General features: G+C 41.3%; 1 protein-coding gene and 1 pseudogene across 1 annotated transcript in view; one reads left to right on the top strand and one right to left on the bottom strand.

Annotated features, from left to right (window-relative positions):
- Positions 1-9971, top strand: part of LOC103920055 — a 39244-nt pseudogene extending 29273 nt beyond the window's left edge.
- A 278-nt stretch (positions 9972-10249) lies between these two features.
- Positions 10250-14445, bottom strand: part of LRIG3 (leucine-rich repeats and immunoglobulin-like domains 3) — a 40085-nt gene continuing 35889 nt past the window's right edge. The window contains exons 18-19 of the mRNA XM_009327688.1: positions 14109-14384; positions 10250-10975 (exon numbers count right to left, since the gene is read on the bottom strand). Coding sequence (XP_009325963.1) covers positions 10731-10975; positions 14109-14384 — 521 coding nt within the window. The 3' untranslated portion in view covers positions 10250-10730. The remainder of the gene's footprint in view (positions 10976-14108; positions 14385-14445) is intronic.

Raw genomic sequence — 14445 nt, 5'->3', positions numbered from 1 at the left:
TCACTCAACCTGCTGTTTACAAACAGAGAAGGACTGGTGGGAGATGTGGTGGTCGGAGGCCGTCTTGGGCTTAGCGACCATGAAATGGTGGAATTCTCAATTCTCGGTGAAGTAAGGAGGGGGGGCAGCAAAACTGCAACCATAGACTTCCGGAGGGCGGACTTTGGCCTGTTCAGGATGCTGGTTGAGAGAGTCTTGGAGGTCTCTTCCAACCTTAATGATTCTATGATTCTATGATTTTAAAGTCTGGAACTGCGAAAATAAATATTCTTTTTATGCTAGTTTTGTGTGCAGCTCAATGTTAGTCACCATATCTGCGGACTATAAATATTAATGTGTACCGTAACTTGGCATTTTGTTTTAAATCATGTTTCTCTAGTGATGTTTGAAATAATAGCTAAGAAAGAGGTTCTTAGGCTGACCTTATTATTTGGTTGTTAAGCAGTAATACTTCCTAGCATTGATTGTAAGAAGAGGCGATACTCACAAAATCAGTGTTCCCAGAGCCTGGCTTTCCTCTCAGGTAGTTCAGCAGAACCAGTTCATCAAATTCTCTCTAAGGTACCTCCAAATGTTTTGCCCTCAGCTATTGTGTAACAACTCCTGAGTAGTCCTACACTCATGGATTCAAAGGGAGCAGCCAGAAACTATTTATTTTGGGGGGAAGGATGGTCTAACTCCTTGCCAGGCTCAGCGCGTGCTCAGGTGAAGGCCAGTTCCCACAGGGGAGGCAGAAGGATCGGCATGGTCAGGCAGGCTGGATGGGGGCCGCCTCGTCAGCACAGACCATTCAATCTGATTAGCTTTATTGCTAAACATGACCCTACCGTTAAGTGGCCTAAGGACAAAAAGAAAAAGGAAATATCCAAATATCTTGCCTCTTGGAATCGATCCCGCAAGGAAAGAGGAAAGCAAAAGATGTTGGGGCAACGCACATTCCCGTCCTTGCCCGGTGCTGCAAACCATTAGCATAGCACTTCAGCTCACTGCTGATTTCTCTTGAAGGTGACGAGGGGCAGCTCAGCCCAGCCCCCTGAGAAGCAGAAGCTCACAGTGGGTAACTGAAATAGCTCTTTCATCATTATCTGAAGTGCTGCAGTGAAGCCTGGCATGGCTTACCAGGGCTGGCTCGTACTCACAGCAGCAACAGCCTACTCGCTTCAATTTGCTCACACATTCTCTCTAAAATTTTGTTAGCAAGATTATTTTGATTTGAATGAAGGGATTTTTTTTTTTTTTTAATTTGCTTCAGGTAGCTGAATTAAATCATAGAAGCAGTGAACCACCTAGGGAACTCTTTAGGAAGAATGAGTACATGCAACCTCTACTCCCCACCTTCTACATACACATGTGCACGCACACACACACACACACACTTTATTTATGACTTTGTTTCCACCTGTGCTGACATGGCTGGGAATTTACAACAGCATTGAAAAAGTTACAAGCAGTACCTCAGAAATTCCACATTTTACTGAGCTGCGTTATTATGGCACATTTGTCAGGCAGCCAAATGCTATGTCAGCCCCGTAACTGATTTACAGCAACATCTGTAAGAATATTTGAGGACGAGGAGGAAACCAACGTCCAGTTTTGAATCCGGTGTTTCAAAGAAACTAATGGCAGTGGGAGATTCACAAACAGAAAACACTAGAAATAAACAACATGTTTAAAGGGATATATGCTAAATGTTACAAAAGGGGGGCGGGGGGGGAAGTGCATTGCTTTTCAGACAGGAGAATAACCACAGCCTTTCCAGGCATGTTTTAACTTAGCTATATAAAACACCTGGCCCTAAAAAAGCAGACCTTTTTCTTCTTTTTTTTTTTTCCCTGAGGAAAATATGAAGCTTAAACAGGAAGCCCACATAGGCTCAAAACTCCTTTGTGAAAGATCTCATAAAAAAAAAAAAATCCACCAAGTTTATATAATAGTTACTTTGTAATTGCTATGAACTATATACTATATGACAAATCCTTACTTTTCCATTTAAGAATGTTTTGTGAGGAGAAAAGAGGTCTAACACTATCGAGGAGCTGGAAAGGTTTGGGTGGAGGAAAGAGGTAGGAATGCCTTTCCCAGATCACTCTCCTCAGCCGCTGCACCTGCAATAACTTGCTTTTCTGTTTGCTTATCGAACAGTTTCTCTGCAAGACAGTAAGCTGCTGAAGAAAGCAAGGAAGATAGCTGATGATATTTGGGAATGCTGAATATGATTTCCATCATCCTGCAACATGGTGCTGTTTTGGGTTTTTTTAAAAAGTTAATGAAGTTGATCAAACATTATAGACCTTAAGAAGTTTCCTTAGCCGCCTTGTTAGAGAGATGACTGTGTGATGCAGCCTTTTATTGGCACTTCAGTTCAACAGAAGGGATGATTTGGGCAGTGCTCACACAGCTCCTGAATCCGAGGTGCTGTTTGAGATTTGCTGGAGCAAGGCATGCCCGGGGTGAGGGTCACTCCTGTCTCTGCGGCTCCCCAGCCCGCAGCACACGAGGCGGCACCTCTGGTGAGCCCACTCAGTGCTTGTTCAGAAGCAAAACCACCTTGGGTTATGTAGAAAGTGCAGGGAGCAGCTTCCTACAATTCTCAAAGTGTACAGAGACCAGAACATTTCTAATCACACAGAAAAATATTAAGCCTGGCTCTTTACAACTATAGAAACTTGTTGAGTCAGAACCGCTAAGAGGAAATCGGGAAGAGAAACGTGCTCTGGTGGCACTGGGAATCAATCCGCAGGGATCTGCCCAACTCAGATAAAATGGATTTGGGAAGAGGGCTGTGCAGTGGGCAGAGAACAAGCAACAGCTCTGCCCACACCAGCCTCTGCGTCTGGTCTGTGTTGATAACCCAAAGGGTTCTGCACTCTGTATTCCGGTTCTGAATAGAAAAGTGAAAATTTAAAAAGAGAAATTAAAATAATTTTGCAACAACAAGTAATTTCAAAGTGAAAAATCAAAGCATTTCCATTTTTTCAGAATTTTTTTGATGTTCTGATTTAAGCAATTTAATAAAACTAGTTCAGTGGCTCAGCATCACAGAGCTTCTTTTTAATTTCACTTTCTCTTTTTTTTTAAACCTACTTTGAGTGAAAATGCTATTTCAGATGAAACTGCTAGAGTGTGCTGGTAGGTGAAATAACACTGTTGTTACAAGCTACAAAGCAATAAACAAACACATTTTTAAAATGAGGCACTTAAGAACCCTAGTTTACATTAAAGCATAATTTTATTCATTAAATTAATACACCTTTCTGATTAGTCATATTTTCCATCATCGCCATCATTTTACTACTTTGCCTACTGTGTGGTCACAGTTACGTGAAATTTAATTCATTCTAAGCACTATTTTACACATAGGTTTTTGTCCCCTTGCCAAAATCTGAGAACAGATTAACTTTTCCCTGCTTACAGCAAATACCTACGAGGCTGTTGCGAGCGCCCCTGACACTTTCCATTCTTTAGCTTACATGGAAGGCTGTGTAAGCTAATTACGATGGGGGCCATGTTTCCCCTTTCCTGAAGGAAGGTTAATAGAGAAAGAAGTTTACGCTAATAAAGAATACGATCAGTGTGTGGCAGAAGCCAGGCTCTGGGCAGTTGGCTGCTGTAGCACTGATGCTTTCTGTTGGCGTACACACCCGCAGCAGGTAGCAGTGCAAGTACAGTTTATTTTAAGCCAAGAGTAGCTAGTTTCAATTATAAGAGCTGGCTTGTTTATATATGTCTTCTACCACTTACTCAAATAGTAGCTTCTTCATTGCTGTGCTAGTGAGCCACACCTGTTAAAAAACTACTGAACAAAAGCCTCATTTGTTACAATTATTACGTGGTACCAGTGGATCAAATATTTTTTTGTGCAAGCTCTCTGGTTTTCAACTATGTCAGTCAATAGTCTACAATAACTTTCTGCATGTAAAAAGGCTGGTCATGAGTGGAGTGAGGGAACTCCTGATGCCAAATGAAGGATCAAGTCTTTCTAATTATTTCTAAGAGTCTAGAATCACAATGAGATTGAAAACCAGTTTCAAAACACCCTCTAACATTCTGGGGAAAATGTGTGATCTCTTCGGATGCAATTCTTTCTGCCACCTGGAGGGCTCTTTGTCAGCAACCATTCTGCCATATGTGGACTGGGCATCAGACAAGTATCTCACTATGTATCTCCAGCTCAAATGTACTCTGTCTCCTGCAGAAAATGGCACAGCTGCCCCATTCAAGGGGTGATAGAGTAGCAGCTCTAACTTCTTGATAAGCTTACTGAACTCGAGAAGTGGGCCCATGTGAACCTCATGAGGTTCAACAAGGCCAAGTGCAAGGTCCTGCACCTGGGTCAGGGCAACCCCTGGTATCAGTACAGGCTAGGGGATGAAGGGATTGAGAGCAGCCCTGCAGAGAAGGACTTGGGGGTACTGGTGGATGAAAAGCTGGACATGAGCCAGCAATGTGCGCTCGCAGCCCAGAAAGCCAGTCGTATCCTGGGCTGCATCCAAAGAAGCGTGGCCAGCAGGTTGAGGGAGGTGATTCTGCCCCTCTACTCTGCACTGGTGAGACCCCACCTGGAGTACTGTGTCCAGCTCTGGAGTCCTCAGCATAAGAAAGACACAGACCTGTTGGAGCAGGTCCAGAAGAGGGCCACAAAAATGATCAGGGGGATGGAACACCTCTCCTATGAAGAAAGGCTGAGAGAGTTGGGGTTGTTCAGCCTGGAGAAGAGAAGGCTCCAGGGAGACCTCATTGCGGCCTTTCAGTACTTAAAGGGGACAGACTTTTAGTAGGGCCTGTAGCGATAGGATGGTTTCAAACTAGGAGAGGGTAGATTTAGATTGGATAGAAGGAAGATATTTTTTATGAAGGTAGTGAGACACTGGAACAAGTTGCCCAGAGAGATGGTGGATGCCCCATCCCTGGAAACATTCAAGGTCAGGTTGGACGGGGCTCTGAGCAACCTGATCTAGTTGAAGATGTCCCTGCTCATTGCAGGGATGCTGGACTAGATGACCTTTAAAGGTCTCTTCCAACCCAAACTATTCTGATTCTATGAACTGTGTTATGAAGAGTAAATGTTAAAACCCACACAAGTTATTCCCTTGGAAGAAGAGGATTATTCAAAACCACTTTATGATATGACAGGAACTCCTGCCTTTCTCCCTTATGTTTACTTTACAGTATTGCTGTAACTCTGACTTACAGTAGCTCTGACTCCTTCTCTTATGTGTGGCATGCCAGCACATTAGCAGCAGGACAGAATTATATTTTGCTGTCAAGTGCTGGCACATCTAAGAAAATCAGCATGAAACCCCACCATTTGTTGATGAACAGAGGGCAGAGCCCCGAATTCTCCATGTTGTAGCAACGCAAAATGGAAGACAGCAGCATAAACAAAACCTAAGGACATCATTATCAATTCCTTCATTACAGTATTTTTCAATAGATTCCCAAAATAAGTAGACCGGACACCAGGATCAGTGCCAAAGGTAGTTTCTTTAACTGATAGGAACTGATGTGGTTTTGCATCATTTTGCCTCAAAAGCTGAAGCCTCACCGTTCAAGAAGATACTATTTCCAATGGCTGTATAGTCAATACCTGAATTTTGATTATCCAGCAATGGACCCAAATCATAAGTCTCAGCTTCTCCATGCACACCTACAAAGGAAGTGCTGACTATAAGTAGGATGCACATTGCTAAGGCAAATGAGGGGGTCTTTAGACCATGCTGCATACAAGTTTTTCAAAGTAAAGGCATCATAGCCTACAAAATCTCAAAGCCTGTCTTGCATTCAGGGGATCTTATTACCTCAGTCAACCAAGTAAAACCTTAATTTCCAGTGCCCATCAGATTTGAAATTTGCAGGGTTTAAAATTAGTCACAATTCATTTCAGGACATAGTATATGCAGGTGCTCAAACTGGAAACTCCTGTATTGCATTTCTTGGTGAACAGCCCATGGTCAACAGACAAGCTGGATGGGTATAACAAGAAAGCACTTACTGATGGCTGAGGAAAAGTGATCATGCTGAAGTGCTATCAGTAGTCCATAATCTAGACTAATTTATGGTTCTGTTCTCTGTTGTGTGGGAAACAAAATCCTGGACTCAAGTCACAAAGCCTAAATCTGTTTTACAAGCAGTGAGCTTAAATTACCACCAACTTCACTCTCAGGTCCTGTTGTCCCATGGCATTCTTGAGTCACATTGATCACATGCATTCTGACACAGTAGACCCCACGGACCACACGGCTCTGGGAAACTATGCATTGCACCAGCAATATTTAGTCTTGAACACAAAGACAGAATAACAAATGGATCTTGTTTCTTGTCTACCAGAAAAGGAGATTTTAGATGCAGTAAGATATAACTCTTCAGATGACATGCTCTTTGGTACATAGCTGCTTTTGGCATTTTAGAGCACAGAGGATAAGTGGAATTAAATACACAAGAAGTATTGTGAAGAGCATGGGAATGCATGTATTGCATTATAAATATTTTATGTCTCTTTATGCATTTACTGCATATTCATACCAAGAGCTTCCTAAAGCTGCGGCTAGCCTGTCTCCCACGCTTCCCCTCCTCTCCTCCAGCACCCAACCACTACTGACTTACTGCCTTCAACTACACTGTGCTCTCTGAACCGAGTACGTTTGTCCTAGCCTGTAACCACAGTGACACGGCAAGCAAAGAAACTGCAAACAGAGTAGTGTGGGTTACCAAAGAGGGTCCCCAAAGGACATGGGAGCAGTATTGAGCTACAAGAGAAAAAGCTGCATGGGAAACAGGAGAGGGCTCCTGTGCCTTTTGGTAAGTGACAGGATGTGGACATACGTTGTTTCAGTGGAACTACAGACCCTAATACTTAGGCACAACAACCGTGAGAAGCACTTTTAGTCACATGTAAGTGAGGAAAGACACTACGGCTTTTACTCCCTGCTGTAACACTTCCCTAAAATATAATAAAGGAAGGTATCTGGTAAGCTCTTCAGCTGGGTAAAACCGTACGTACAAGAACTGCACCTTGTTATACATTGGTTTCCTCCCCTCACTAAACAGGCTGAGGCTCTCCCCTACCCTTTACTTTCTCAATGTAAGAATTTCACATAGCTGCTAAACTAACATCCAACTAGTCAGACACCTTCTCTATGACAATACAGTCATACACAAAGTTAGAAAAAAAGGGAGAAGACTTCACTGAGACAAAATAATTCTCTGAGATGTGTTACATCTGCAACAAGAAGTCTTGCAAGTAGCAAGTAAAATTTCTGCTTACATTTACACTTGAAAAGAAATACAATCCCCAATTATTGTCCTGGCTTGTAAGGTTGGCGGAACACAAATGTTTGCGGGATAAATCTTCACAAATATTTAATGGATCTTGAATCTTAAGTCTTTTAAGCTTCTTCAAAGCAGTTCAAGGAATAAGACCTAAGTGTTCAAGAGATCCCCGAGACCAAAATCACAAAAGTTTGGTGACACTAATAAGTCTTCAGTTGGAAAAGTAGCAATATTCTTCAGTGGAAAATTTGGGCCTAACTCTTTGCCATCGTGGCACTGTCAAGAGCCATTTAGTTAAGTAAAAAAAAAAAAAATCTAAATTAAAGCATCTGGTCCTGAAATACTGTAGCATTCCTTAAGGTTTTACATGTTTGAAATAGCAGCACTAACCTACAGCCTTCAGTTAAGAAACTACACAGGTATCCCCCAGCATCATCTCAGACATACCATTTAGGTTATTCAGTTAGGAAATGCTTGTTCCAGAGAGATTCTGGTAAGCAGATAACTCCATTTATCTGTCTAGAATTATTAAAATTATTATTCAGGGCTTGCAGAAACTATACCTCATCAATTGTATTTCCTTGGGTAATTTGTTGTGTAAAGCATTAATAGGATACTGCCTTTAAAGAACATTTCGCAAGTTCTAGGTGAGCCCCTGACAAGATTCCAGTCACTGCTGGTCATAAAACTGCAAAAAGTCTGTTCCGTCATTCAGCAACACTTGTTTCTCACTCCAAGACTCTCAGATGCAGTGTAAGCTTTATTCAGTCTTAGCTGCAATTTATTTCCCCATCACATCAACTTACAATTTAGCTTTCAGCTGTGTAAATATCGAACTACCAGCTCCCTAATGCCTGGATCTTCAGAGGGGGAAAGGAAAAAAAATAAATTAAAAAAAAAAAAAAAGAGAAAAAAGAGAATGAAGGAAACACTTGCATGCCTTTAAAACAGATGTTTGGTTACATTGTTGGTCTTAAAGAGTTATTAAGACATTGCAAGTACCCTGCAATTTACAGATTGCCACTGTATTTAAGCACAAAACTTACTAAACATGCAAACTCACACTGGCAAAAAAAAGAGGACTTGGGAGCATTCATTTCTATTTCTGGGTATTTAAGGCATCAAATAAAATTCTAGTCATTCGTATTTTTAGGATGCTAAATGAAACTTGATGGGAAGCATCTAAAATTCAGTCACTGACCTTGAACGTTTATTTGGGTAGATATCCATGTCCTTGGAAGATTAGTATCTTTATACTCTCCAACAGCGAGTCCAAAAACAAGTATTTAAGGGAGAAGATTAAAATGGAATAAAATTACATTCCCACCGTTCCCAACCTTCCCCTGCTACAGGAAACAAATTTAAAGCTTGTTTTTCATTATGAACCTTTAACATGGAGTCTTAGGCATAAACATTAGTTCTGGAATGAAAGACATACTTACTGTTTTTGGGTTTGGTTTGGTTTTTTTTTGATGTGTCAAAAAGCAATGTCTGGTTACAAACACAAGCTATCATGGCCCCCAGGTCCCCTCCCCCTAAAAAAGTGGGGAAGGGGGGGAGAAAAAGGAGAGTTAGTCAGTGAATCAAATTTAAGATTTCTTGCCTTATTGACTTATAGCATGTGCTTAACTCAGGAAAAATTAATCTCTTTCAAAATGCACTTAATTATAATCAAATACCCATATCAATGTCTGTCACCACATCAGCACATCTGGCAGCAATGAAGACAAATTAACAATAAGAGTCAGAAAATCTGGCAATATGATCAACTAAAGCATGCAAAATCCATTCTCTACACTTAGACCACCAGTGACTAAGGATGGATTAACTTCCTGCCTCTAATACTGGCGCCTAAATTAAAGGAAAATTGCATCGCAATCTGGGTACCAGGTTTCTGGCTACAAACAACAAAAAGCCCTTAGCTCAGCTACACCAGGCAGTGAAACCTTTGCTCTAGGTTTAGCCATGATGTCTGTGATGGCCTACTCTAACAGCTGCTTTTAATTTAGTTTAAAAGAAGTTATTTGGCAACCATGTAAGTTTGCACCTTCAAAGTAGACAGATGTAAAAAGCCTATGTCCTGTAATATTAACCATTTTGGAGTCTCGCTGTTTTAATGCAGTGATGACAGCAGGATTCACAGCTTTTTAAAATAGTAGGCATCTGTACATAGAAAAACAAAATAGTGTTTTCACTTAGTTTTAATTACCATTTTATAGTAAGCAATCCTCCTTCTCTGACTTCGTATAGTTAAAGGCATTGGGTTCATTACTGCAAATTTAATCCAGCAATTGCTCAACTTGACTGAGCAACTGAATAAAGCACAGATCTCATCTATAACCAGAAAAGGGCAGCTGAATAAGGAACAGAAGCATGAGTTAAACCAAGGAAAACATTATCTTGTACTTGGATTACCTTCTCATGATGAGCGTGGAAGTGGTTGCAGAAGCAAAAATGAGGGAGAAAGGGTACGGGAAAGCAAAGACTCGGGCACGCACTGCATATTTGGCAGACGCTTAACACTCAAGCCTCTTAGAAAAAAGCGATGCTACCAGGCAGACACGCAGCGCCATTTTTCTCCTTTTACTAAACAGCTTGATACGGATTTGTGCATCCACTGTGCATATCCTCCACCAGATGCACGCACACTATTTGCACGCAGGCATGGGCAGACTGTTGGTACTACAGCCTTGTGTGCATGAAAACCCAGAACATGTGCACACACATCTGATAGTGGGAATTCACAAAACGGAAGATTTGCATACTTATTTTGGTACGGGGAGCCTCAACCCACCTTACCAGCCACCAGTAGTTGTGGCAGGACCACACCCACTCTTAGAAGCCAAACATATTTAACACAGTAAATCCAGAGATACAAGTTTTAGTCAAATAAAGGCGCAGACATGCAACAGAAAGCACCTACATATGCAATACTCCTCTGTCTACAAACATAATTCACACTTCTCATTCTTCATACACTAACGTGGGTCAGAGACCACATGGCAGCATGTTTTATTAAAAGTAATGTGCAAATAAGATGCATGATACCTGCAAACAGCATGGAGTTTCCATTTGTAAAAAGGTACAAGTAACAGTACAAAATTAGAATGCTTACTACTCATTTCAATAAAATGAAGTCTGACATAGAAATACATATGCTGTATTATTTACACCATTAATTTACAAAAGATATTATTTGCATAAAACAAAGCTATAAAATAATTAGAAATATAGTACTTTTATAAGGAATGTTTTCCCCGTATAAAAACGTAGAGCATTTTGGCAATTATGCTTTATTTGAATAAAAATGCATTTATTTGTTCTGAATTCATAGCATCACGTGGTTTCTTTCTTCCCTTCTTCCTTTCCTTATTCCCTTTTTAAATAAAATTCCACACTGAGGTAGTAGTATGTCAAAGTATTTCTTTGGTTCCAGAAATCAATGGCAGGTCCAAAAGGAGCTATGTATCCAAATCACAGGATTGGAAAGTAGAAGTCCTAAAATTTTCAAAGGACTGTTTGTAAGTATAAATGCTATTTTCTCCTCTAGAAACTGTCCTTTCCTTTCCGTCTTCATCTGCCTCTGCATCGAAGTCCAGTGAGGCATGAGGATTATTATGGGAGGTTTTTGGTTGGCAATTTGCTGGCTGTCTACAATTTGAGAGAGAGTCCAGCTGAGGCCTCCATAAAGGCTTTCCAAATGTTCCTGAAAGACAGTAAATGAGTAAGTAAGTACAGAAATACTGATGCTAACAGTTTTATGTCTCACTAAGGGCTGCATGTTAGAATGCAAGCCAAGGATCGACACAAGCAAAAGTTCACCGAAGTGAGATTTTACTTAACTGTTATTTTATCCCTTAAAAGAAAACATCCGTGTGATCACATGCATAAGGCAAGATTCTGCCACCTGAGACATTAAAAACATTTCCAAAGTAAATGTATAGCCATACACAACTTCATTACTTTTGTTTTCATGACTACTCCCATGCCCATTTTTCTTTGGGAAGGGTGGTGAGGGGGAAGGCGGGCACACAGACCAAACTGCAAACATATCACAAGACATGTTCTAGCGCAGAAGTCACAACAGTCTCCCTGTTTTGTTCTTCACTGAAGGAATGGCACATGAAATCTGCCATGCAGTTCAGCAAAAAAAAAAAAAAAAAAAGAAAAAACCAACATGTATGGGATTATACAACATCCTCCCACTGTGCAATCTGAATGCTAAAACAATCTTTTTCTGGCTAGCATCTCCCATTAATAATAAAGGTCCCACCAGCCAAATTCTCCATTCACACCTGTTCATCTCTTTGCCCATAACTGGCTAGAACAGACATAGCCCAAAGAGAGTTTGGCATTTCAGTTGAATCTTTATTAATAATTACCTGGATTCACTAGCCAGAAAAAAATTAGTGTGCCTGTCACTCTTCACCATTGGGAAGGTGTTAGTGTCAACACCTCTGCAAGAAGGGCCTTCTCTTTTTTTACTGAAGAAAGATACGGCCATCACAAGTCATAGTGCCTGTAAGTGACACTCAAAAGACTTATTTTCAGAGTACAACGTGCCACAGGCTGATGTTGAAGAACTCAGTTTTTATTAATAACTTAACACTGCAATCATTAATAAATTTTGCACCCAAAAAGCCATACTTCTAGTTTTGCTTAGCTGCTAGAAGTAAAGTACAGTACAAGTAAAACTGTGATCTGAGAAGTTACTAAAAATGGATTTGGACAACGTCCATATTTGCATCAATGACTTGCAGAGCAATTTTCCCCCTAACACAACATGAAAGGATGTGCCTCACAGCACCAAAGCTACAAATGAATCGTGTCTTAAAAAAAAAAAAATCTAAGCTGTGAACTTTCTGGCTCATGCATCAGCAGTGATGTTAATGCCAGCTGTCATCTTCATTGTGATTGTAGAGGCAAAAGCGGAGCTGAATTTGAAGACAACGATGCTGAAGAAGCGAATCCACAACTAAAGACAAGAAATCTATCAAGACTTCTTCCACAGCCACCACCTCCAAGATCTAACCATAGGCTCTTTGAGTGAAGAGTGCTAATGATTATGAAGCGCCCAAGGCAACGATGATGCAACTTGGGTGGGGTAGTAGCTCAGAGAACTGTCAAAAAAAAGTAGCTCTGTATCGATTTTTAGGGCAGAAAAGGGAATATGAGCCCTTGAGGTTGCAGTAACTCCTGGGTATACCCACATACAGTAGAACTACTTTCTACAGGAGACATGCGGTAAAGCCTTATCTGCACAGTCCCACCACAGCAATAGTGGCAGGCAGCCAGGAGAACGTGTGTAGTCCCAGGGCCTCTGCCAGATGTCATGGCATCTGCAATGTTTTACAGTCCAAACATCTGGCTTTCGAAGGGGGGAAACTTCAGAGCTTGTACCTCCCTCCCCACCCCCTGAGAACAAAGAGCCTAGTGATGCACATTCCCCCAGGTCCCCTTGCAGAGCCAGCAGACCCAGGCCTTGATCAACCATGCTGACACACTGGCTGGGAGACAATCCACAGTACCAGCGCTGCACTTGGTGCTCAGATATCACAGGGGTGAAAGCAGTATGTGCGTTTATATGCATTTTAAACCAACCAACCAAACCAACACCCAAAATTTAGGGAGCTTCAAAGGTAAAGCAATGCTTTTCTCCTTCCCCCCCCACCTCTCCCTGCAATCTGCATTAAAACTGTAACCCCTGAATTAAGCTTCAGGAACTCTTTTGTCATACACACCATGAGAAAAGAAGACAAAGGAGGGATAGAAAGGGCATTTTTCCTCAGTTCCTTACTTTGAAGGGTAACTAGTTCTGGCTCACTGTGTTTATACAATATATCCTCATACACTGGAGTTTGTCTCCCCACCTGCCCTGAGCCCTCCTGGGACCTTGCCCACCTTTTGCCTGTCCGGAAAAATTTCTGGTTTGCCTGAAATTTGTTAGGGTGTATTTAAGTATCCTAACGTTTATGGAAATCTGCCAGCTATATTAAGACAAAAGATAAGAATCACACCACTGATGAGATTTTTATGTAAGCGTGAGCTATTAAGATCTCCTGGTAACCTAAATATGCTCATTACACAGTTTTACTGTAATCATTTTTCTGTTCCTGAACTTCAAAAATTTGGGACGTTGTATCTAATGGTCCTTAGAAGTCAGGTTTCCTGAGAAGCAGAAGAGGGCTCACAGTTACACGCAGAGGTGAACCACCTCACTGGACCACATTTGACCTGAGGACTGCTTTGACATATGTCAGTTCTGCTTCTGACCAAGCCTCAAGCTGCTCCCTTTGTAACACAGGATAGGGCCCATCTCCTGGCTAACTGCCGGTAGGATCCAGAAGGCACCCTGAGTTCTGGGGCGTCCAACTGTCCTCATGCACTGCAGTGGAGAGAGAACGAGCCTACGTGTACAGTTCAGTTGTGCAAGCCTTAAAAAATAGATAATGCAGCATCACAAGTTACTCGGGGAGGAAAAGGGAGAAAGATAACAAAAAGACAAGAACACATGCAAAACATCAAGGACAGCTCTCGAACTGCCTTTCCTCAGCTATTTCCTGTCTCTCCTCTCCTCCTTTCTGAAGTATTTATATTCCACATGCTGTATTATCTTACTAAATTCACGGACACCCGCAAAAAGAAGCCCACACAAAACTGCACAAAATTAGTTTTTTCACAACACTAGCTATATGAGCATCTAAACACTACTACAGAATTATCTATTGTAGGAGGGGGAAAGAAAAAGCTGAGAAATCAGTTTTGCTTAGTGTTGGAAGTAAGAAATGAGACAGCAAGGGTACCAGCAGCTTGAACAAAAACCAATAGGTAGAACATACCCATGAAAGTGCTGTTACTGGTAATAGATGAGGGTTCCAAACTTCTGTTTAAATCAAACGTATCTGAGTTCAGACTTCTGCTTTTTAGACCAGTTCCTTCATTTTGAGTATAAATGGAGTTAATCAATTTGCTACTTGTAGCCTGCATCCCGATAATGCCAACACACTGCTCAAAGGGATCTTCCAGTGGAGGCGAGTATTGATAGCATTCCTTTTTCTTTAAATATCCAGACTCATAAGCGTCCAGGCACGCTGTTCTTTGGTCAGGGATGCAACCTAAAGAAAATGAAAAATTGTTTTTATATAGATTCATCATAGCACAAGATGACATTAGGAC

This window comes from Pygoscelis adeliae, unplaced genomic scaffold, assembly GCF_000699105.1.
Source record: "Pygoscelis adeliae isolate BGI_AS28 unplaced genomic scaffold, ASM69910v1 Scaffold113, whole genome shotgun sequence".
In the NCBI taxonomy this organism is placed as follows: domain Eukaryota; kingdom Metazoa; phylum Chordata; class Aves; order Sphenisciformes; family Spheniscidae; genus Pygoscelis; species Pygoscelis adeliae.
The sequence above is the reverse complement of the archived record's forward strand: the minus strand, read 5'-3'. Positions and strand labels throughout refer to the sequence as shown.